The sequence below is a fragment of the Heloderma suspectum genome, chromosome 5 (genome assembly GCF_057233095.1).
Source record: "Heloderma suspectum isolate Gila_16-S chromosome 5, 16-S_ref, whole genome shotgun sequence".
In the NCBI taxonomy this organism is placed as follows: Eukaryota; Metazoa; Chordata; class Lepidosauria; order Squamata; family Helodermatidae; genus Heloderma; species Heloderma suspectum.
In genome coordinates this window covers 233,162,875-233,188,033 of record NC_139462.1, presented here as the reverse complement: position 1 = coordinate 233,188,033, position 25,159 = coordinate 233,162,875, and the positions used below count along the sequence as shown (strand labels likewise).

General features: G+C 46.9%; 3 protein-coding genes and 1 pseudogene across 5 annotated transcripts in view; 3 read left to right on the top strand and 1 right to left on the bottom strand.

Moving 5' to 3' along the window:
* LOC146345349 (GTPase IMAP family member 2-like) overlaps positions 1 to 22,167 on the top strand; it is a 31,802-nt gene extending 9,635 nt beyond the window's left edge. Inside the window, exons 1-3 of one of the 2 annotated variants that reach the window (XM_084860136.1) lie at positions 2,566 to 3,263; positions 10,841 to 10,983; positions 22,084 to 22,167. In XM_084860136.1, the coding sequence (XP_084716262.1) occupies positions 2,636 to 3,263; positions 10,841 to 10,899 (687 nt within the window). In that variant the 5' untranslated portion in view covers positions 2,566 to 2,635 and the 3' untranslated portion in view covers positions 10,900 to 10,983; positions 22,084 to 22,167. Of the gene's footprint in view, positions 1 to 2,332; positions 4,004 to 10,840; positions 10,984 to 22,083 lie in introns of those variants that run through there. The other variant, XM_084860135.1, reaches the window with a different exon arrangement.
* LOC146345351 (GTPase IMAP family member 1-like) lies at positions 16,709 to 17,101 on the top strand. Its single transcript, XM_084859844.1, has one exon. It carries the CDS (start codon positions 16,709 to 16,711, stop codon positions 17,099 to 17,101), a length of 393 nt encoding a protein of 130 aa, XP_084715970.1.
* Positions 20,375 to 21,220, top strand: LOC146345350 (GTPase IMAP family member 1-like; annotated as a pseudogene).
* The window catches only part of LOC146345347 (uncharacterized), a 28,275-nt gene continuing 23,908 nt past the window's right edge, over positions 20,793 to 25,159 (bottom strand). Inside the window, exons 4-5 of one of the 2 annotated variants that reach the window (XR_014792533.1) lie at positions 22,563 to 22,776; positions 20,793 to 20,843 (exon numbers count right to left, since the gene is read on the bottom strand). The gene's annotated coding sequence lies outside the window, so the exon portion shown is untranslated. Of the gene's footprint in view, positions 20,844 to 22,469; positions 22,777 to 25,159 lie in introns of those variants that run through there. The other variant, XR_014792532.1, reaches the window with a different exon arrangement.

Genomic DNA, 25,159 nt, shown 5'->3' with positions numbered 1-25,159 from the left:
CTTTGCTTTCTATTCTTTAACCAGTTACTGACCCATAAGAGGACCTCTCCTCTTATTCCATGACTGCTAAGTTAGCCAAGGAGCCTTTTGTGAGGGACTTTGTCAAAAGCCTTTTGGAAGTCCAAATAAACAATACCGACAGCGCTATTCCCACAATGCTTAGTAGTAGTAGTATTTTTTAAAAGAAACAGAATTCCAATAAAACCGTGGCTGGTCAGTCAAGGAAGGCTTCCTGAAATAAAGATGTTTTCAGGAGACACAGGAAGCCACACAGTGTTTCCAGCTGCCTGACCTCCAGAGGGAGGGAGTTCAACAGGAAGGGGGCCACCACACAGAAGACTCTTCTCCAGTTAGACTCCAAATGGGCCATAGGTCCAGGTGGGACCACCAGGAGCATGCCCTCTGATGACCTCAGTGACCGGGCAGGTTGATAGGGGAGAAGGTGCTCTCCAATGTATCCTGGTTCCAACTTGTTTCAGGCTTTGTACACTAGTATCAAAACCTTGCACTTGGCCCAGTAGCGAATAGACAGCCAGTGCAGTTCCTTCATCAAAGGAGTTACGTGCTGGAAAGGGGCAGCTCCCGACAACAACCGAGCTGCTGCATTCTGCACTAGCTCCAGCTTCCGGAGCAGCCTTAAGGGCAGCCCCACAGAGAGTACATTGCAGTAACCCAGTCTTGATGCTACTAATGCCCGTACCACTGTGGCCAAGCTATCCCTGTCCAGGAGAGGCCTTAATTGGTAAACCAGCCGAAGCTGGTAAAAGACACAGAGCCACCATGGCCACTTGGGTCTCCAGTGACAGTGATGGATCTAGGAGAGCCCCCAGACTATGAACCTGACCTTTCAGAGGGTGTGCAACCCTGTCCAGAACAGGCAATGAGCCTATTTCCCTGACTTGGAAACCACTCACCCACAGGGCTTGACTCAGGTTTGGTGCTGAGCTGAAGTGGTCCGACTACAAATTGGCCCGAGCAGAAGCAGGATGTTTTCCGAAACGGTGCATCGGGATCTGAGTTGAAGTGAGGTGGGGGGTCAGTGCACACTTCTCATGTACATATATGTAATCTATTCATACACATACACACGCACAAGCACACCACGTGTGTGTGTGTGTGTTGCGTGTGTGGAGATAGATAGATAGATAGATAGATAGATAGATAGATAGATAGATAGATAGACAGACAGACAGACAGACAGACAGACAGACAGCTGTTAGAGGTGCGCTTAGACTCGGATATATGGAGAGAGAGAGAGATTTGTGCTCTGGGCCTGTGGCCTGGAACTTCCAAGAGCCTCGCACCGCCCCTGCCCGTACCACGGTGGCCAAGCCATCCCTGTCCGGAGGGGCTGGAACTGCGGCCACAGCTAGTAACAGGCACTCCGAGCCGCCACAGGCACTTGGGCCTCCGGCGACAGTGATGGGTCTCGGAGTCCCCAGGCTATGAACCCGATCTTTCGGAGGCAGCGCAGCCCCATCCAGAACACGGAATGAGCCGGTCTCCCGGACCCGGGAACCACTTGCCCACAGGGCTCCGTCTCGCCAGGATTCTGCTTCCGTTCATTAGCCCTCATCCAGCCCACTGCTGAGTTCAGGCACTGGTCCAGGACTTGCACAGCCCCACCTGAGTCAGACAGACAACACAGGGCGACAGAGCTGCCTGTCATTAGCATACTGATGGCACTTGTCCCCAGATCCCCTAATGGCCGCTCCCAGCAGCTTCATAAATGCTGGATGACATCGGGGACATCTCGGTACCCTGCGGAGCCCTGTAGCTCAATTGCGAAGGGGCCGAGGAATGGTCACCCAATGTCACTCTCTGAGATCGGCCCTGTATGTAAGACTGAAACCACTGTGACGCGGTGCCTGTAATGCCCGTCCCAGGGAGTCAGTCCAGGAAGACGGCTCGAGCAGAATTGGCAAGGTGGCACTCCCCCCGTCCCTGTCTCGATGAAGCTCATCCATCACGGTGACCAAGGCTGATTCAGTCCCGTGACCAGGTCGAAACCCAGACTGCAATGCGTCTAGATAATCAGGACCTTCCAAGGGTGATATAGACACAGAGATATAAAATCGCAGGGCTAAACACATGTGTTTGGGTAAAGAACCCTGGTCACCTTCCCTTCTCCCTTCTTGCAGTGTGTGAGATGTGCCCAGCGCTGCCACAAGGCATCCTCCGACTTTGAATCTTAAGGACTGGATGTAGCTGTATACGGGCTCCTGGGAGGAGCGACAAAGGGGGAACTAGCTACAGGGGGGCCTTTCAAAAGACTGCGAAGACGAGACAACAGTGCTATTCCCACGGTGCTAAATGTCTGCTCTCTTCTCAGCAGGGTCTGGGGACAACAGCTGGCGCTCTCACGAGGACCCAGAACTACGGATCGTCCTTGTCGGGAAGCCTGGAGGAGGGAAAAGCGCCACGGGAAACACAATCCTGGGTGAAAAGAAGTTTGAGTCCAAACTTTCCCAAAAGCCAGTGACCACAACTTGCCAGCTTGAGGAACAGGCAACGAAGTGGAAGGGGAAGCAAATTGTTGTCATTGACACCCCAGCAATTTTTGGGACAAGCCCTGAAGAGCCCCAGTATTCCCAGGGGGGGCAGAGGGGCTCCTCTCCAGTTGGGGCAAGCTCACATGCCCGGGGGCCCACACTTCCCCAAAATCCAGGGAGCCAGGGTGGGAGCAGAGTGGCCCAGGCACAGAAGCAGCAGGGAAACCGAGGTGTTGGCCCCGGCACAGCAGCCACCTTCGGCACCAGCGCTGAAGACTCGGTGTTCTCAGGAGATCCAGAAGTGCTTCACTCTTTCTCACCCAGGGCCCCACGCTCTGGTGTTTGTGACGCAGCTCGGTCGCTACACAGAAGAAGACAGCGAGGCTGTGGAGAGGGTGGAGGAGATCTTTGGCGAGGAAGCCACTGAGAAGATGGTTGTCTTGTTCACCCGCAAGGAAGACATAGACACGGGAAGCCTGGGGGAGCACATACGGCAGTCAGGCAACAAGGCCCTGCAGGATCTGGTCCGGAAGTGTGGGAACCGCTGCTGTGCTTTCAACAACAAAGTGGCAGGAGAGGAAAGGGCCCTCCAGGCGGTGGAGCTGCTCTCCACGATTGAGGAGATGGTGCAGGAGAATTGGGACCAGTGGCGTCACAAGCAGCTTCTCAAGGAGACAAAGCGGAAGGCACCCCAAGGGATGCCCAAGACACATGAAAGGCATGTCGACATGCGCTGTCCTAATGAAGCAGAGCAGGGGATGGTCACTGCAGGTAGGGATAAATTAAAACTAAAACACGATACTGTGGGTGCACCTACCGCTAAGTTCAGTTGCAGGGGTTTGCTAAGGAGCCCCACCAAAGTTCCCTCGGCCTCCTTGGAACGTAGAAGGAAAGCCCACGTTCTGCACCAGGAAAAGCAGTCTTGCCTGCATTATACAAGTAAGGCTGAAGACCTTTCCTGGCTGACATGGGAATAAATCCCCTTGCACTCAGTGGGCCTGGGTTGATGCATGCTCTGTAGGAATGGCCCCTCGGTCCACATGGCCTCAGTGTTGACATGTCCTTCAGAATAGCCATAGAGATGTCTTGGCTGAAAGAAGAAGCCACATAGAAAGGATAGGAGCCCCGAAACTACACATGGGTGAGATAGTTTGTACCCCCTAACATCCCAGGAGTTCTAATATGAATCGTGCTCCATAGGAATGGCTCTTGGGCAGTTTTGGGACCCCATCCCCCGACACATGTCTAGGCCATGTGAAAGTGGTGCTTATATAACATTATGTAAGTCTGCCGCCATCTTCTGTTTCTTGCGTTCCAATTTCTTTTTGTATTTGGAGATGATCCCTAGTAACTGCTGTTTGGGGTCATAGGAGTTATTTCCTAAAATCACTCCATTAGTAAGTATTTTGATTTGGAGTTCTTCTATGTAAAATAAATCCCTACTGCTTTTAAGTATTTTGATTTGAACATGATCCCTAAAATCTTCCAATGATGTCCCGTGGCCATTTAGAATGAACCAATGCCTTTCAATGGCCACTCAGTGTCCTTCTCTTTAATCCCTTGGGGACAGCGGTCTCCCCTAGAGCGACCGTAGTGGCTCTAGCCGCAGGTTCCTGGGCTCCACTGAAAAGGTCCTGCGTGGAGCTGCCTGGCACCACGCCCTGCCCAGGAACATAGTCATCGGTGACAGCCTTTCTCAGCCTCTTGCCCTCCTGATGTGGCAGCAGTTGGGGGAAACTGTTCTAGATATTCCCTTCATTATTCCGACATTTGGAAACAGGTCTTCTCGGTACTCATGAGGTCTTACCGACAAATGTTTTTTCATTATTGGCAGGACTGATCCGTAGGTCAGAGACAGGAAAAGCAAAAAAATTGCTGTTTGAAGAACTGTAGTAGATGGTGGCAAAATGTGGTAACACGAAGTGCTGTATTTGCTCCAGAGATCTGAATTTTTGACATTCCTTTCTTCCATGTAACCAGATGGTTGCAAAGTGGAATTTCAAATTAGACTCCAAGCTATTTGAATGCAAAGTGCATGGCATCACTCTGTAAATCGAATGATGCCGCTTGTTTTAATATGCTGAAGTACAGATATGGTTAAAAGAACATCTACATCCGTATGGTGAGAACTTACTCTGCCGAGGTTCTCGTGCTCTGTCGTATGCTGTAGCCCACAGCTGAAACAAGAACGCTGCAGCGCAAGTTAAGATTTCTGTTTGGTGTACCCACCAGCTATTGCCCACATATACCCCCACCCAACACGGTCACCCTGGTACGAGGACAGGCACAAAGGAAATCCAAATGCAGACCTAGCAAAAGCTTAATCATACAACTTGATGTCCATTTTGCAAAGTAAGAAGATGTGCCTATGTCTGCTTTTCCCCTTTTTGTAGAATCTCACTTTGCTTATGCTCCTCAGGAGGCAGGGCAAAGGGCCATGTGGCCTATGAAACCCCAGTCTCCCCTTGAGTTCTGAAATCGAATTCTGCTCTACCCCTGATCTGACACTGAGATTTCACAAGGCATCTTTACCCACACATTTCCTAGCCTTCCTTGGCAGCCTTGGAGATTAGAAATTTTTATACGACATAAATGTTGAGATTCCCAGGGCACCGAAGTGTGCGCTGCAGTCTGAATTCTGTGCTTGCAGAATTATAGACTGCACACAGCCAACAATCTTGTGGAAAACTAAAACGTGCCCTTATTTCTGCCAGCCCTGTTAATTTAACACCAGTCTTCCCTTCCAGTCGTCAAAGTGTGTGCAATCATGAGAGGAAGGAGATTTGTGAAAGAAAGCTAGACACCCCCTCCTCCAGTCCTCCTTTGCACTCCATCATTCAGAGCCATGCTTGTTCCAAAACTGCGCCTTCCCCTCCCTGTTAACATCTTTTTGCCCTGGGCCCCATCTACATGAGCCATTTTCCCCGGTGCCACTTTGAAAGGAAGTGCTTCGCTCTGTGCTGCTTTGCCTTCCCAGCATCCTTATGAGAGAGGTCCTCCATTGGTCTTGGCATGACACGATCACAAAAGGTCATTTCCAGGGGCTGTGTGGAGAAGTTGATGGCTGCCCCAGTGGGCCTGTTTCCAGGGGCAATTCCACCCCCACTTTGAAGGCATGCAGGGGGAGCAGTGCTTCCTAGCCTCTTGGAGCAGCTTTTACCTCTGAGGCAGTGAAGACGCAATCCTATGCATGTTCAGGCAGGAAAAAGTCCTAAAACTCCCAGCAATCCCCAGCCAGCTGTGCCACCTTTCAGGAAGTTAAATAAATTTTCTAAAAGAAAATGGTAAAAAAGCCCTCAGACCACCTCCTATGAATGTAGAACCTCTCTCTTTTTCTCCCATATAGACTACAAAGGGCAGGGCAGAATAAACACATTGTCTTGGGCTGATTTGCAAAGAAATAAAATAAAGTTCATTCTTGTTGCTGTTGTTCTTGTCTTTCCCAGCCCTACCTGGAGGTGCTAGGGCTGGAACCTGGGAGTTCCTGCATGCAAAGCACGTGCTTCGCCCCTGAGCTGTGACCCTTTCCCAGCCATAAGGAACCTGCCCTTGAATCAAGCCAGACCTTTGAACTGCCTCGCTCGGAATTAAAAACCGAAGGAGAGCCCTGCTGGACCAGCACAGAGGCCGATCTCGCCCAGCATCCCCTTTGCACCGCGGCCCACTAGGAGCCCCGATGGGAAGCCCCGCAGTAGGTCATGGGGAGAATTGCCCCCTCCTGCTTGTACTCCCCTGCAGTTGTGCACATGGGCACGCTGCCTCCCATACTGGACGCGGTCCGCAGGTGGCTTGGTGGCAGGCAGACGCTACGGACTCCATGATGGTTGGCAGCAATAGGCCTGATACCTTCACAGGCGTACCTGGCACAGTGGCCAGCCAGACACCCCAAGGGGCAGCCCCCCAAGGGAGTCTCTTGGTCCAATCAGGATTTTCCCTCCTGTGGAGAATGCCTGCATCTGCACATTGGTACACATGCAAAGGCTGTTCTGATGCGCTTTGCATGACAGGAACGCTGCTCCAACCTCCCCATTCCTTCAACGCGTGCATCCCGCCATTGTGATTGGCACAGGGTTGCCTGAGTATCATCGTCACCTATCGGGTGGTGCCTCTAACATCACTGATGAGAATTGTTTCCAGCCAAAGGCACTTATTGGACATTGACTGTGATGCTCTTACTAGCAAAGAGTGCAGCTGCTTTGCCCATACATTTTTTGTTGTCCTCTTCTCTCTGGTCTGTGCCTTGCAAAATTTTGCAGTGGCTTTGTGCTCATCCACAAATTTGAACCGCTATATTCTAAGAATGACCCAGATGCAGCCGGGGGGGGAGGGGGGTGCAAGGCACAGACCAGAGAGAAGAGGACAGCAAAAAATGTACGGGCAAAACAGCTGCACTCTTTGCTAGTAAAAGCATCACAGTCAATGTCCAATAAGTGCCTTTGGCTGGAAACATTTCTCATCAGTGACGTTAGAGGCTCCACCCAATAGGTGACGATGATACTCAGGCATTTTGAGGATCCTTCAGGATCCTCAAAATGACAGCTGTCCTTCGGCTTTAAGAATACTAACATTTATTTAAATTAACAGGTGACAGGCCATCTAAGCATACTTTCAGTAGCTCTCAAGCCAAGTGCCAAAAATTCAAAGAGAGCACCTGGGCTCATGTGTTACCTCTGGCACATAGGTACTCTTCACCCCACTTATGAAATCTGCCCTCCTTGATTAAAATTGATCCCCACAGATTGTTTAAGCTTTTAACTGATCATCAATTAAACCACCAATCAATGCTATTAAAGCTCCCAGCTTTACACACCAGGTGTAGAGTTACCCAGCACAGGTGCTACCAACAATTCCTGGTCAGTGTTCCTCTGGTCGGTTTTTGTGGGTTCAGGTAACAGAGGCCCACAGGATATATACAACGGAATGGAGGAAAAACTTGTCAAGAGGACGTCCGGCTCAGGGCTTTGTCAGCAAAGCAAGCCTGTCCTTCTCAGGGCAGGCCTCGGCCTGGATTTTGGTATGTGAGAAAGAAAGACAGAAAATGGAGTACTTGGGAAGATGCCAGTCCTCCAAAATAATGGGAAAATGTCTTGCAGGTTTCTGGGCCCCCAACATGCTATTCACCTATGCAGGGTGAAAGTTCAGCTGGCAAGGGGGAAGGTGGAAAAGAGGCCACTCCGAAGGCGGCTGGTTTAGGGCTGGCAGGGGAATAAACAGTGACGGCTCCCTGTTGTTGTTGTTCAGTCGTTCAGTCGTGTCCAACTCTTCGTGACCCCATGGACCAGAGCACGCCAGGCCTTCCTGTCCTGCGCTGTCTCCCGGAGTGTGCTCAAGTTCATATTCATTGCATCGGTGATGCTATCTAGCCATCTCATCCTCTGCCGTCCCCTTCTCCTTTTGCCTTCAGTCTTTCCCAGCATCAGGGTCTTTTCCAGGGAGTTTTCTCTTCGCATTAGGTGGCCAAAATATTGGAGCTTCAGCTTCATTATCTGTCCCTCCAAAGAGCAGTCAGGGTTGATTTCCTTTAGGATGGACTGATTTGACCTCCTTGCAGTCCAGGGGACTCGTAAGAGTCTTCTCCAGCACCACAGTTCGAAAGCATCAATTCTTCGGCGCTCAGCCTTCCTTATAGTCCAGCTCTCACAGCCATACATTACTACTGGGAAAACCATAGCTTTGATTAGACGGACCTTTGTCGGCAAGGTGATGTCTCTGCTTCTTACTATGCTGTCTAGGTTTGCCATAGCTTTCCTCCCAAGGAGCAAGCGTCTTTTAATTTCATGGCTACAGTCACCGTCTGCGGTGATCTTGGAGCCCAAGAAAGTCCTGGCGTGCTATGGTCCATGGGGTCACGAAGAGTCGGACACGACTGAACGACTGAACAACAACAACAACAAGGTCTTCATAGAACCCATCAACCTCAGCTTCTTCGGCATCAGTGGTTGGGGCATAGACTTGAATTACTGTGATGTTGAATGGTTTGCCTTGGATTCGTACTGAGATCATTCTATCATTTTTGAGATTGTACCCCAGTACTGCTTTTCCCACCCTTTTGTTGACTATGAGTGCTACTCCATTTCTTCTAAGGGATTCTTGCCCACAGTAGTAGATATGATGGTCACCTGAATTCAATTCGCCCATGTCTGTCCATTTTAGTTCGCTGATTCCCAAGATGTCGATGTTCAATCTTGCCATCTCATGTTTGACCACCTCCAGCTTACCTTGATTCATTGATCTGACATTCCAGGTTCCTAAACAATATTGTTCTTTACACCATCGGATTTTCTTTTCACCACCAGACACGTCCACAGCTGAGTGTCCTTTCGGCTTTGGCCCAGCCGCTTCACTCTTTCTGGCGCTACTTGGAAATACCCTCTGCTCTTCCCCAGTAGTATATTGGACACCTTCCGACCTGAGGGGCTCATCTTCCGGCGTCATCTCTTTTATCCTTGTGATACGTTCCATGGGGTTTTCTTGGCAAGAATACTGGAGTGGGTTGCCATTTCCTTCTCCAGTGGACCACATTTTGTCAGAACTCTCTGCCATGACCTGTCCGTCTTGGGTGGCCCTGCATGGCATAGCTTATGGCTTCACTGAGTTACGCAAGCCCCTTCGCCACAACAAGGCAGTGATCCATGAAGGGGACGGCTCCCTAGCAGAGGGTTTTATGCCTTTTTGTTTCCCCTTGCTGATTTGATCTAGCTTTTGCTACTGTAACTTTGCCCCCTTTGAGGCCTTTCAGGCACAGCTCGCGTCTTGCCTTCTTTTAAACCGGAGACGGGGTGTCTTCCTTTGACCCCATCCCTCCTTCAGTCTCTGAAACTACTCCTGGACGTCTTTTCTGAGCCAGCCATTTGGGGTTGGATGCTTGGCTCATGAACAACTTTGAATGGATCCAGCTTTTGTCGAATTTCTTAAATATACCATTTCTTACTTAATTGTTGTTTATTTCCTGGCCGGGCTCAAACGTCACTCTTACTTTTAAAAGTACTTTTCTTCATTCTTCTTCCACTCCCATCCGAGACCACACGGGCCTCTTTCCATGAGTGATTTACCCCAAACTGGCTGCGTGTGGAAGTCGTTAGGGATGCATGACATCGTGGCCACCCAGCAGTCACCCCGAAACTTATCCGGGGAAAAATGGATTTCCTGAGACTGCTTAAGGGCCGGTTCTTTCCTCAAGTCGGGTTCTCCCTGGTGTAGTTGCTGTGTGCCCCAACCCCTGCATTGACCTCGAGTAGGCTAGCCCTGCCCAGGGGTGTGCCCTTCACCATGATCCGTGTCAAGGGGTGTTTCCCATCCCTGCACAAACCAATTAGTGTCTACTCAGAAATAACTCCCATTGTGGTCAATGAGGCTTCTCCCCTGAAGGCCCACATCAGAACTTACAGAGATCCCCCTCAATTGAAATGGCACGGTTTAAAGCCCAATTCCCTAAGTGTGGTTAAGCGCAATCTCCAGGCTCCGATTCTCCATTGTTTGGTTTATTGCCTTAGGAAGTAACTCCTTCACAGCTTCGTTATACAGATCCTGCACATTATCAGTTTGGTTAGAAAGAGGGCTGGTTTCCCATCCCTGTGTTCTCCCCTCCCCCTCTTTCCCAGCACAAGCATATGTGTGTCTACTCAGAAGTAACACCCACTGTGTTCAGTGAGGCTTGGGGCTCCTCAGGAGGCTTGTGTTACAAATGGACACAAGGTGAAGTAACTACTTTGAACCTTCCTCACGGAGCCTGGAGGGGGGAAGCCTCTCTTATTGGTTGAGCAGCCCCTGCCACTCAGATGATGCTCACTCCAACCCCCCAACCCCACCCAGAAGTAAGTTAGGTGAAGCCACTTAGAACGGTGCAATGTACACCCTCGTGGAACCCTGCCCAGACCGAAAGCAGCTCCTACAAAAATGCAGGTGAGCACTCCTCTTTCTCCTTCCATTGTTGTGGAAACAGGGCCATGGTCTGACTCAGCATAAGGCAGCTTCCTTTGTCCCAGAGGCTGTCTCAGCCTCCACCAGAGGCACATTCTCTTGATGTGGCCCACCTGCATCCTGCTCCTGCGTGACATCTTTAGTTGCATGAAAGCAGAGAGCACTTTCCTGAAAGTAGTGAACCAGATTAAAGTAGACTTGAATGTATCCAGCGGCTAGATCTGCAGCCATGTGCCAGTCCATGCCCATAGAAGCACACCAATGATCCCAATTCCACAAAATGAGACTAAAATGATTAAACCCCATTATCTAAATCTACCAGAAACAGCCACCTAACAAGATGTGCAATGTAATAAGCATAACTGTTGTTTATATTGTTTTGTTCCATATGATCATTGCTTTGATTAAATGTATCAAATTCCTTACAGAAACTATACATAAAGCTGAACTGCACCAGATGGTCAGTAGAATGCAAAGAAAAATGTGAAAAGAACAGAAAAGTAAAGTATTTTTGTTTGAGAAAAACAAAAGTAAAGAGACTGAACAACTGATAACAATAGAAGCATAGATGGTGAGCTTGATAGACTCAAAGGGGGGATTGTGAAGGAGGCCTGACTAGGCCTCGCAAGTAGTTTGGTTCAGGCGAGGTGCCTGATGGGATTGAGTGTGTGTGTGTGTGTGTGTGTGCGCGCGCGCGCACATATCGTGCAATTGTGCTATATGTGATTGCTCAATTGCATGACAGAGCACTTGCGCGATAGAGCAAATGCATGATAGAGGCATAGAGACATGAAAGAAATCACCCATCCAGAAAGGAAAAAGTTAAAAAATAACACCTACAAAGGGGTTTTCAATGTCACTCATGTCACTATCACACCTTTGTCTAGCAATAGCTATGCCCCCTATCTTTCACTATGACTCTATCACACATGAGCTTTATTGCATGATAGTGACAAAGTGAGATAGTGGTTTTAGAGGTGGAGAAATAAAAAACAATTGGCAGACTCAGGCATAGCTCGGGGAAGGGGTGTCGTCAGAAGTAACTCCCATCGAAGGCTAAGCTTCCATCCATCGTTTTACGGGAGTATCAGGGGAAGGACAAAGGAGAGCCTGGACGGGGGAAGGCTTTCTTATTGGTTGAGCAGCCTCCGCCAGTCTGATGACGTTTACTCCAATCCCCCCACCCCACCCAGAAGTATGTTCTGTGAAGCGACTTATACTGGAGCAGTCCACTCGCTCATGGAGCCCTGCATGGACCAAAGCCAATTCCTTGAAAAAATCCAGGTAAGCCTCCCTTCACTTCTCCTTCCATTGTCATGGGGAAAGGGTCCTGGAAACAGACTGGGAGAAAGTGCAAATGAAAAAGGACAGGTATAATGTGTTCAAACTGTCCAGCCCCAGTTCATAATCTAGCAGCTCTACTTTGGGCCAGCTGCAGTTTCCAAACAGTTTTTTAAAGCAGCCACACATATGGTACATTATACTAATCCAAATGGAAGGTTACCAGAACATGGGAAACAAAGCCTCACATCACCCTGAAGTCCTTACATGACAAACCAGGCTGACCCTCCAAAACCTACAGGTTAGTGGAGCAATGCATGGCAAATTACTGTAACGGAGAAAACATTTGGTCACCTTTTTCACAATTCGCTAGCAGAAAATATTGTTCTGTGTTTGGGGTCAATCTAAATTACCTTCCAAAGGTCTCTTACAATTCAGTGCCTCTGATTTTACAAAGAGATTCAGGATTTCCCCCCAACTCTGTAATTCTTTAGTTGGCAACCTTTTGTTCTACTAGGCCAAGGGAGGCCTGTGTCAGGCTGGCTGAGAGTGGATCAGTGATAGAAGAGAGAGCTGATTTGGGATCTCTGCAAGTCAATCTCTAGAAAGCTGAGGGGGAGCAGAGATCGGTTGGGCTGGTAATGTTGCAGACCCTCATCTTAAGATCAGTGTAAATAAACCTTTTATGAAAGAAACACCACCAGTCTCCAGTGTCCTCCTTCTCAAGAAACTGAAGTCTGAGTAAGTGTTGGAACCCTTGAAAGTTCTCACCTCTCAGAAGTGGGGCGCAGGAGCGTAACAATATATTAATAATATTACAGCGTTAATGGTAGTGCGGTGGATAGTAGGGAAACCATGCATTTCCAGAAAAAAGCATGAAACTGTCCATAAGTGCTCTATACATATGTAAGATTATTTTTTGAAGTAGGGCCATGGCCACCATTTTCAAAATGGCGGCCATATTTGGCGAGTGTATAAAAAAGGCCATAAATAAAACTGTGAAAGTTTTTATTGATTTATTACATTATTTATTAAAAATAGGCATTTTTTACAATTAATGCAAATAAGTAATATAGTTTTCATTTAACATTGTTAATAAATCATCAAGGACATCTTGTTTATTGGTGCATGAAGTACATCGGTATTGTACTGGCTGTGAACTACATTTTACAAATATTTTAAAAAGAATTTTATTATATATCAGGAAAATCAAAAACAACATAACAGGAAGACCCCTGGAAACAGTCCCCCAACAACTGGGTCACAATGAGCAATTGCAAAAGACTGAATTAAAACAATAAAAAGGGGGGGGGAATTAATAATAAGTGTGCTGTAAAATCTTCATTTAGTTGTTATAATGTCCAAATGCTCAGAGCAGAAGCAGGCATATATTGTTGTAAATCCGGTTGTGATGTATGTTGAATAAAACTCCGCCATATAGCATAACATGCAAGCAGTTCTGTCTTTCCTTCAATCAAATGTAAGTCGTATGTTATTTTTTCTGATATCGCCACCGACCATACACTTCGATTGTTGTTGTTGTTCAGTCGTTAAGTCGTGTCCGACTCTTCGGGACCCCATGGACCATAGCACGCCAGGCCTTCCTGTCCTCCACTCTCTCACGGAGCGTGCTCAAGTTCATATTCATTGCATCGGTGATGCTATTTAGCCATCTCACCCTCTGCCGACCCCTTCTCATTTTGCCTTCAATCTCTCCCAGTATCAGGGTCTTTTCCAGGGAGTTTTCTCTTCGCATTAGGTGGCCAAAATATTTGAGCTTCAGCTTCAGTATCTGTCCTTCCAATGAGCAGTCAGGGTTGATTTCCTTTAGGATTGACTGATTTGACCTTCTTGCAGTCCAGGGACTCGTAAGAGTCTTCTCCAGCACCACAGTTCGAAAGCATCAATTCTTCGGCGCTCAGCCTTCCATATAGTCCAGCTCTCACAGTCATACGTTACCACTGGGAAAACCATAGCTTTGATTAGACGGACCGTTGTCGGCAAGGTGATGTCTCTGCTTCTTACTATGCTGTCTAGGTTGGCCATAGCTTTCCTCCCAAGGAGCAAGCGTCTTTTCATTTCATGGCTACAGTCACCGTCTGCCGTGATCTTGGAGCCCAAGAAAGTAAAATCTGTCACTACTTCCATTTCTTCCCCTTCTATATGCCAGGAAGTGATGGGGCCAGATGCCATGATCTTCGTTTTTTTAATGTTGAGTTTCAGACCAGCTTTTGCACTCTCCACTTTCACCCTCAACAAGAGGCTCTTTAGATCCTCTTCGCTTTCTGCCATTAGGGTAGTATCGTCTGCATATCTGAGGTTGTTGATAATTCTCCCGGCAATCTTAATTCCGACCTGTGATTCATCCAACCCGGCGTTTCTCATGATGTACTCTGCATATAAATTAAATAAGCAGGGCGACAATATACAGCCTTGTCGTACTCCTTGGCCAATTTGGAACCAATCGGTTGTTCCGTGTCCAGTTCTTACTGTTGCTTCTTGGCCCTCGTACAGGTTTCTCAGGAGACAGGTAAGGTGGTCTGGTACTCCCAACACTTTAAGAATTTTCCAGTGTTTGTTGTGATCCACACAATCAAAGGCTTTAGCGTAGTCAATGAAGCAGAAATAGACGTTTTTCTGGAATTCTCTTGCTTTCTCCATGATCCAGCGAAAGTTGGCAATTTATTTATTTATTTATTTATTTCATTTCTATACCGCCCAATAGCCGAAGCTCAATTTGATCTCTAGTTCCTCTGCCTCTTCGAAACCCAGCTTGTACTTCCGGTAGTTCTCAGTTCGCATACTGCTGAAGCCTAGCTTGTAGGATTTTGAGCATAACCTTGCTGGCATGTGAAATGAGCGCAATTGTACAGTAGTTTGAACACTCTTTGGCATTGCCCTTCTTTGAGATTGGACTGTAAACTGACCTTACAGAGTGGGTTGCCATTTCCTTCTCCAGTGGACCACATTTTGTCAGAACTCTCCACCATGACCTGTCTGTCTTGGGTGGCCCTGCACAGCATAGCTTATGGCTTCACTGAGTATACACTTCGATACCATGCAAGTAAATTCAAGTTATGCAGTTTTTTCCACTGCTGTGTGATTGTCTGATGAGCAGCAGTTAACAAAAATGATATTAAATCCTTACATTTAATACTTCCATTAGATCCTTTATACAACCATAATTTTACAAGTTCTGGTCCGTATACGATTGTTTCGCTGGTAATAGTCATTATTTCTCTATGTACCAGTGTCCAGAATCCCTGTATTTGCGGACATTCCCACCACAAATGAAAGTATGTGCTTTTTGCCCCGCAGCCTCTCCAACAGAGGAGGCTGCACACTGAGGTGATGCGCGCCAGCTGGATCAGTGTGCGTTCCCATCTGTGCAGGACTTTTGGGGAGGTTTCTTGGATGGAGGCTGATGCTGATCTAAATAGTCTCTTGTCCCATAATTTATTCCAACTAGCATCTTCTAGTTCCCCGCCGAAATCACCTTCCCACACTTTCTTCAAGCCAACCATCAAACCCACCTGGGTGTCTATTAAGATGGTATAAAACAGAGATACAATTCCCTCACCACCACCCCCTTCCCTACAGTTACCATAGCTTTTTCTAATCCTGTCAGGGTTCTACATGCCTATGTCTTTATGTACGGATCTTTGAAGAAGTGTGATAACTATAGTTCTTGCAACCATCCTATGCCTTGAACTCCTAAGTCAACTCAGAGTTGACTTATTGACTTAGGTTTATCCTGGGCATAGAAGTCCCTCAACCGAAAATATCCCTTCTTTTCCCATTCAGGAATCCTAGTTATGGCAGTTGCATCCAGATTACCTGGGTATGTTTATAAGGGGGTGAGGGGAGACCACACCGGGGACAACCCAGCTTGCCACTTTTCCCACATCGTATAGTTTTGGAATATGGGTTTTTAATACTGTTTAACTCCTTCATGTGTGTAGATTGAAATGGCAAGGCCCATAATGGGCCCTCATTCAACCTTTCTTCTTCCAAACATATCCAGTTTTTATTTGCCTCATAATGATGAAGCTGCCGCAACTGAAAGGCTTCGTAATATGATATAAGGTGTGGGAGTCCCCAGCCTCCTCTGCCTGGTTTTTTCTAATACATTTTAGTGCCTGGCGAGGTGCTTTGGCTTGAGAAGCAAATGAATTACGCTTACGTCGCGAGGAGTTTGGCTGGAGGAGGACCTGAAATAGAAATAAAAACCTAGGAATCAAAGACATTTGTGTTGCAGCAGTTTGACCTAAAACTGACAGATTCAGTTTACTCTAACTCTTTAGGTTCCTGGTCATAGTTTTTATAAAGGGGCCATAATTTATTTTAAATAATTTGCTAATTTTCCTGGGAATAAAAATTCCCACATTGAGTTCAGTGAGGCTTACTCCTAGGTAAGCGGGTATAGGATTAGAGCCCAAGTGAACCAAAATAAACGAGAGCAAAAGTGAAGGTAATTGTAATAATAATATTTTTGTTACTTTTCTTTTTATTTGTTTATTACATTTCTATACTGCCCCATAGCTGAAGCTCTCTGGGCAGTTTACAAAAGTTAAAACATTAAAATAAAAAGTTTAAAGGTTTGTTTTCTGCATTACCTATTATGGAAACGGAATACGTGCGCACGCGCGTGTGTGTGTGTGTGTGTGTGTGTGTGTTAAAAGGCCTTGCTCCAAGCACTTCCACTACACAGAGTCCCGCTGACATCCTCCTGGAGCAGGGCCTTCATTCTGATACTCTTGAGACTGCAAAATGATGGTATACCAGATGAGGTTTGGGGGTTGTGTATTCTGCATATTGTGGCTGAACACCCTTAGTTTTTCCCAACAGAGCTGGAGCCAGGGGACATGGAGATTCGAACTGCCCTTTGGGGGGAGCTAGAAGAGAGGAATAGTGCATGGAACACCATTCTTAACTCAGAAACATTTGAAGTCCCAACAAAACCTTGTCAGCTGGGAATCAGGGAATGGAAGGGAAGGTGGGTTGTTCTCATTGACATGCCAGCTACGTCTGAGTTCAGCACTGACAAAGCCACAGTTTCCCCTGAGGTCCAGCACTGTCTCCATCTCTCCAGACCAGACTTCCATGCTCTGGTGCTGGTGACCCAGTCAGGCCATTTTTGTGGTGCAGACCAGAAGATAATAAAGTGGGTCACAGAGGTATTTGGCCAGGAAGCCATGGAGTTCCCCATCATCATATTCACTGGAGAAGATTTAGGCAGCACAGCCTTAGAGGACTGTCTATCGTATCCAGATAACAAAGCCTGCAAGGACACAGTCCAGCAGCGTAAAGGCCAATGCGGTGCATTTAACAATGATAAGTCAAGAGAAAGCCAGGCAGAGGAGTTGCTCTTGAAGGTTGAGGAGATGGAGCAGAATAAGCAGAACTAGCCTCTCGGAATCCCTGCACTGGAAAGACAGGATACAGATGTGGGAAAAGAAGAAAAAGATGTGCAGATGGAAATGAATCCCCCTTCGCTGAGAGTAAGGGCTCACATGTTTGGCAGGAGATTTTGGTCTAGCTGGGTTCACATGAACCTACATTTGATTTTTGGCTGATCTAATTTTGTCTTTCACTTTAGAAGGAGTGAAGCCCATATGCAATTACTTGCACATTGCCACCATTTTTCATGGGCTTTGTTCTGCCTTGACAACAGCCTACTGAATAGAAATTTAGCCCATCACCAAATCGGAGGTTCTTGAAACAATTCAGAAGCCGTTCCATTCGACTTGATTAGCCCATTGACTATTATTGAAAATCAATAAATGATTATAACATTTTTGCTGCTTGACAGAATTGGATGCAATTTTTAGGTGTAATAGCCCTTTATGAGGGGATGAAATCCGCTAAATATCAGAGAAATAGGTATATGGGGGTTTGTGATAGATGCTCCTAGAGTTTTTTTTAAGGGAACTGCCAATAACTTTTATATTTCTTGGAAGAATTGGATGAAACTTGCAAGCGTTGCTACCCCTTCTGTGAGGATCATACCTAACAAGTTTAAGATGAATGGGTGCAGGGGCCTCCTAATTGTAACATTTACAATTTGGGGTCTGGTTTGGTTTTGGGCAATTTGTATGAAAATTGGCATACAGGAGTCCCTAGGCAAGAAAACTGCAACATTTCAGAAGGATAGGTACAAGGGCTAGGGAGTTATGATGAATGAAAAACAGTTTTTTGTTTTCTGCTCAATTGGCACCAAAGCCACGGACAGGGATGGATGATGGATTTGGAGCATACAGCAGCAGAGGCAGAAGGACCTGAATATTAGCATTTTCCAAGCAAGCACCAGGTCCCACCGATTCCACCAGAGCTCTTTTAACTTTCCTGCTCCTGGAAAAGAGAACTAGCAAAGAGCACTAAACACCACTGTGATATATTATTTCAACATCCTTCCCTTAAAGCACTGGGATTGGAGAGCCCTGGCAAAACCATTTACTGCAATTAGAAGCTAGAGCTGCCAATCACAAAACTACACCCCATCTTCTCCCTCCCCCTCTCCCCACCCTGGGGTTTTCCTTATATGGAGAGAATAGGGAGAAATGCATCAACTTTTGCGAAACACTTCTTGTGTCTCTGGGTCCCTCTGAATCTACACTTCTAACAAACCTTTCAGAGGGTTCAGATTTGGATTCAGCCTGCTTCAGAGGAGCTCTCTTTGATTTGGGCATCTCTCAAATCTGTCCAAATCTGCCCAAATCGGTTTAGGATTCAAGTTCGAAGGAGACCCCTGGTCTTTAGTGTTACAGTGACATCTAGCAGCCACAGAGGGAATGGCAAGCAATGAGATCGCAAGCTGACATTGTCCAACATTCCAGCTATAGATATACTGAGTTCAGGGCCGTCGCAAAGAACCTTTCCACTGATTTTGCCTGTAAGCTTAAAACCACACTGGGGCGCATTTTTGTTGCCCTTTTATATTCCATCTTCCACTGTAGTGTTCAACTGGTGTTCAGCACTTTTTCTGAATGAAGCTTTCCTTAAAAGACAGCTTCCACCATAAAAGCCTTTCTAGGATCTCCTGTGTTTTTGTCTTCCTGATTTCCCTTGTAAATCCTCAGCCATCCTAAAGAATTCCCATTCCCCACTGCTAAATAACTGCTGTCCCTCCCTTTGTAATGTGCCATTTCTACATAATTCCTTTAGTGGTCAAAGTGAGCAGGTATGATCAGGTACAGAGTTCCACAATAAGGATTAGGGCTTGGCAGTGATACAAGGGTGGCACTATCAGCTTTAGACGTTTAAAATACTTTTGGCCTTTCTTGTGGCTGTCTGTTTTCCCACAGACCTGGAAAGCAGCAGTCCAGCAAGGGGGGGCGGGGTGTTCTATCCACATCACTAGGCTTAACTTTTGGCAAGATAGCCTTTTCCTCCAGGAAAAGGCTATCCCACTAGGCCTGATGGCTATGTGCTACCTCCAGTATTGATTGACTGATTGATTGATTGATTGATTGATTGATTGATTGAATTTCTTAATTGCCCATCTGGCTGGTCACCTGGCCACTCTGGGCGATGTACAGCATACAATTTTAAAACAATAAAATTCTACTTTAAAACATCGTATTTCTAAAAATACCCTAACCCACCCCAAATGCCTGCCTGAACAACCATGTTTTCAGTGCATGGCAGAAGTGCATTAAAGAGGGGGCATGGTGGAGTTCCCTAGGGAGGGAGTTCCACAGAGTGGGGGCCACCACAGAGAAGGCCCTCTCCCTCATCCTCACCAGCCTAGCTGTCCTGGCTGATTGGGCAGAGAGAAGGCCATCCGAGGCTGATCTTGTTAAGCCTATGTGCACCAGTTGCTGGGGAACATGGACGGAAGGGCACTGTTGCGCTCATGTCCTGCTTGTGGGTTCCTGTTGACAGCTGGTTGGCCACTGTGTGAACAGAATGCTGGATGAGATGGACACTTGGTCTGATCCAGCAGGACTCTTCTTATGTTCTTATCAGTTTGGTTGTGGGAATTGATCTCACCTATGCACCACATGCTGAGATTGGCCTCCACAGTCTGTGGACCCCATGCATTTTAAATGGTTTGGTTTGCATCTGTGATCACAGGGAAATTAGTCATTTTGATGAGGATGTGCCTGGCAGGTTTTCTTACAGGCCCTTGTTCCATTTCATCTGGCTGTAACCTGCCATGTAGGAAGCCTCATTCTCATCACCACCTAGCTGAAAAGGTCACAGATATGTCTGAAAATCCAGAATGGCGTAAGGGGTGCAGGGAAATCACTTATTGGGGGATTCAGGTTGTTCTAGAGCAATGGTGGGGAACCTCCAGTCCTCTCGGGGTCCAATCCAGCCATCCAGGTTTCCCCAGATGACACTGGCCTAGGCCCTGCCTACCTTCCCCCAACCACCAATGATTTGGTTTTCCTCGGCAGTTTTCCCCCCCCATTCTAAAAGGTTAGAATGCCTCTCCTCATCAATGCCTTTCCTAAGGTTTAAGTCGCTGGCAGAAGGAGCTTTAACCTACACTACGCTGGTGTTTTTGGCCCCGCCCCCTTTCCCTTTGGCCCCACCCACCACTGGAATGCGGCCCCCTAGAGCTTCTCTGAAGTGGAATGCGGCCCTCTGGCTGAAAGAGTTTCCCCACCCTTTGGATAGAGGTTGTGCTGAGGTCTTGAGTGGGCCCCAATCTGGGATGATTTCCACAGTTCCCAATGGAATGTTTGTGCATTAATCCATGTTACTCTCTGTCAGGAAATACAGCTGAATCTTTACCAAGAGAACCTAGAAGCAATAGAGAGATTTCCAAGGAACCAGAGCTGCGCATTGTGCTTGTCGGGAAGACAGGAACAGGGAAAAGTGCAACTGGAAACACCATCCTTGGGAAAGAGCAGTTTGTCTCCAGATTTGATTTCAGCCCAGTAACGGAGTCTTGCTAATTCAGAATCAGGGAATGGGAGGGGAAGTGGATTGTTGTCATCAGCACACCTGATATTTTTGATGCCAATGTTGCTGAGGATTCCCCTGAGATCCAGCGTGGCCACCGCCTGTCCAGCCCAGGCCCCCACACTCTGCTGCTGGTGACCCAACTGGGCTGTTTCACAGAGGAGATGTTCAGGCAGCAAAGCAGGTCAGGGAGGTATTTGGCAGCAAGGCCAAAGAGTGCACCACCATTGTATTCACCTGGAGAGAAGACTTGCAGAGTCCTGGAGGAGTATGTATCTCATTCAGATAACAATTATTTTCAGGCATTGATGGGAGCATGCTGCACCCGATATGTTGGTTTCAACTACAATGAAAAAAAGCAGCAAGCAGACCAACCAGACCAAGCTGATGCCCTGTTATCTAAAATTGACAGTATGGTAAGAGAGAAGAAAGATGAGCCCTACTGTGTTATAAAATTGAATGAAGATTCCAGAACACAAAACAAGAAAAGAAAGGCAGAGGAGGAAGATGGGAAATCCCAATCGATGACGGAGTAATTTTATCAACTCCTGATGCCATATTCCACTTTTCCTTATATGTATAAAGTGTATTGTCCCACATGTATAATTCTATACAGCCAGCAAGCCCAGTTCATAATCCACCAGGAACAACTTTGGGCACATTTTTTAAAAAAAATTATTTTAATTTATCAATGAATGGGAACTATGTAGGAACAAAGTAAATGCTCTTGAACAGGCCTGTTCATTTCAGTAAGGCTTGTGCTAGAGATCTCCCCTTGGAGTCATAAGTCAATGACAGACAACACTTGATTAGAACAGATATCAGATTTCAGAACAATAAAGATGATTCACACACTTGCTTTGGTTTCAAGATACAGAGTGGGTTTTTTTGAGGAATAGAGTGGGTTTTTTAGAGGTAACAATTAAAAGCATACCTGATGTTTGGTATAGAGTTCTTCTTTTTTAATGAGCCCAAGACTGTCACCTCTGTTTTTAAGGGCGCAGTTCTATCAAGATAATCGCTTGCCGAAGTCAGAAGCCAACACCTACCCAATGCAGGGCGGCTGAAGCACAGAGAAGAGGATTCCCTCCATGCTCTGGCTGCCTTGCAGATTGGTTTAGATGCCCAGTTTCAGGCATCTAAGCACAGCTTTGGGGAGGGGGCAGGAACAGGGCTGGAGACTACATAGGAAGCTGTCTAAAAAAGCTTCTGTGGTCCCCTCCCCATCCCGGGGAATGCCCCGTTTTCGCCCTCTCCATGCTGTGTGTGATAAGCACAGAGGGGTAGCTGGCATGGTTCTTTCCACGCCAGCTACAAGGGGGAGGGGGTGGGGAGTGTGGTTTCCTGGCTCTGAACTCATAGCGCCATCTATGAGCTCGGAGCCAGGAAACTGAAAAATCCTATGTTCCCCAGATGCTGTCTAGGGGACATAGGATTGCTCTCTAAAATCAACTTTTTTTTTCACTTGATCTTTTAGGAGGTGTTTCATTATGGTAACAGTTTGATTTAGGACAAATTAAAAACCATTGGCATAATACTTATTTAAAAAACACATGTGGAGGGTATTGATAAAATGGAAGGACATCATCAGGTAAGAAATACTGTCTTTATACTCTTACAGAAATATAGAACTATTCATAATTTAACTGAAGCAGAGAGTCTATATTGGGTATTATAAGGTCAAAAGGCTAAAATTAGGCTGTTGAAAAGAAACCAAGAAAGGAAGCAAAAATGGGTTATTTTCTGCCCCACAATAAGTCACGTGTCCTTTTGTTGACATTCAAGGGAAACTGTTGAGATTTCCCAGAAATTTTCTATCTCTAATTATGTTATTAATATATTAGTATTTTAGTGTAATTCTAAAGCAGTTGGTTATGCTCGTGCTGTCTTTAGTAGTCATTTAAAAATAAATGATTCTGTGTGGCAGGCTACAAGCTCTCCATCTCAACAACGTACCTGTATCACTCCATCTGATGACCCTTTCAGCCCCCGTTTCCTTCTCACTCTCCCCTTCCCGAATTCTCCAAATGTGCCTGTTTTTGTGCGCTGCATTTCACCCGGCTCCCACAAGGTCATGGACGAAGGTAACATGCAGGCTAAGTCTCTTCAGTGGCTGTGCAACTTGCACCGTTACAGTTATCTTGACAGGCACTGGAATGGGGTTAAAATTCTGTAATCACAGGGTCAAATAGTTTACTAAAAAAAAAAGGAGGCAAACATGCCATGATGCACTTATGTAAGTGGCTCACCAACAGAGGCAGGGGCGGTGCTAGTCCCAGGGCAGGGTGCTCGGAGCCCCCCCCCCGCCACAACCCCCTCCCCCAATCGAATAAATAGCGGCAAAATTGAGTGCCGGCTGCTGGGTGGCAGCAGCTGCTGCTGTCACTGGCACTGGGGACTCTAGAGGGACCAGAAAGGCATGCACAGAGCCCTTCCCGTGTGGGGAAAGCCTTTCTGGAGGGGGCGCTCCTCCACCAACTGGGCATTATTTTAAATGGAAGGAATCCTCTGCAGAGGGTACCACCAGCTGGCAGCCAGCAAAAAGCGCCCCCACTTCCTCCCTAAGGGAGGGCGGCAGGGCGCTGGGATGGTCGCCTTGGGGGTGCAATGCAGCCAGAGCCAATGAGAGGAGACCCTGTGGGCAGACGGGCTGGCTGCTGCAGTTCCTTAGGGCTCCTTCACACCAGGTTTCTCTCCTGCTGTGGGGACTGCTTACTCACAGAAGTCTGCGGTCCTGTACATGACGCAACCTCCTCCAGGGAACCTCCCACTTTTTGCAAGCTCTACTGCGTTGTTTTCCACAGTGAGGAAACCCGGCACTTTCCCTTCTCCCGCCACGGAGTCGACATAAATCATGAGGGTGTACAGTTAAAAGGCGCTTTTATTGTATATAACACAACACCGCCACCCAGTGGCTTTGTAATCAAACACATAGATATCATTGAGAACTTTAGGGGTTTTTTAAAGCCACGTGGAAAGGACCCGATCTGATCCCACAAAGATTCCAGAAGCAGACGCCCTGGTAAACTGCAGGATTTTTAGCCTTGAGTGATGAAGCCCTTGGGAGCCACAGACGAGGACGGACGATACAAAATGTTCTTTAAAATAAATTTGATTGCCTTAAAGAGAGAGTTTGATTGCATTTCCAGTGTTTGTGCTACCTTTGTTTGCTGAGAGGAGGCTCCAGAGGCCAGCGAAATGTATGTAAATGGATTCTTTTTCTTGATTTTACTTTTGGTGAGGGGGGAGTCTTCTGTTAATGTTGCTTCTTTAAAGATAACTCCCAAAAGCCCAATTTATGGGGTGGGGATCCTTGTATATTTTGAAAAATCAATTTCAAGTGCTGGGAGGCATTTCATCCATTTCAAAATTCAATAACTGCTGTAATAATTCCTTCATTAGGCCAACCAAAAGGTTGGAAAATGTCCAAGCTTTTGAGATCTCCAGATCTCTTCATCAGGCAAGAGCATGAAAGGTTGCTTTTGGGTGCTAAATTATGCTTGATGTGTTGCACAATCCCACACACTCTTCTAGGTATGATAGAGCTGGGGGAGGGGGAGTTATATCCATGGCAGAAAACAGAGCAGAAGAATTTCATGAGAATGTGCAGGCCAATTCAGTAACAAACTCCTTGGTATCTTGATGTTTTTGGCCAAACCACCAGTTTCTTCTGCATGAGACCAACTAAAAGAAACGGCAGCTGCATGGGGGGCACAGCCAACCTCTTCTGTCCATTGGACTGAAATCCAGATCCTTTGGGTCAAGAAGGAGGTCTCCTTGCCCCTTGGTAAACCCTGGAAGCCCCGGAAACAGCCGAGGCTTCCGAATCCTCACTTCACCCTCAGGTATTCCTCATGTGATGAACGATATGCAGCACCCCTGCCACCATGCCAGAGCAACAAGCGGGCCAGCTCCAAGGCATGGGGGAGGAAGGCATGGGACACACCTCCAAGCCGGAGGGCTTCAGAGAAGACAGCTAAAGACAAGCAGAAAGAGCTTAACTATGGAGGTCACTTTACTGGGGACAGTATCCATTGGCTTGAGTTGAGACTTCGCCAGAGAGCAGAGCCATTGAAATAATGGGATGTGTAGGGATTACAAAATAATCTTGTATCCCTACACATCCCATTTTTACTATATTAGAAAAAAGAAGGCTTCTTCCAGAAAATGGAAGTGAGGAAAAGTGAGGAAAACAAAAGGGGGCAGAAGCTTGCACAAAGGACAGGCAAGCAGACAATACGAGATACCCAAAAAAGCATTTTGAGGAGCATATCACTAACAACATCAAGGCCAACAATAATGAATTCCTTAAATATATCAGAAGCAGAAAACTGGCTAGGGAGGCAGTTGGACCACTGAATGACAATGGAGTTACAGGAATACTAAAGGAGGACAAAGAGATTGTAGAGAAGCTGAATGAATTCTTTTCATCTGTCTTCACTACAGAAGTTATAGGACAGATATCTGTGCCTGAACTGATGTTTTCAGGAAAGGAGTCTGAGGAACATTGTTAGACATTGTTTACTTGGACTTCTGAGAAGCATTTGACAAAG

Bases quoted from the DNA above. Each gene is read 5' to 3' on its own strand.
- LOC146345351 (XM_084859844.1), top strand. From the start codon at position 16,709: ATGCCAGCTACGTCTGAGTTCAGCACTGACAAAGCCACAGTTTCCCCT.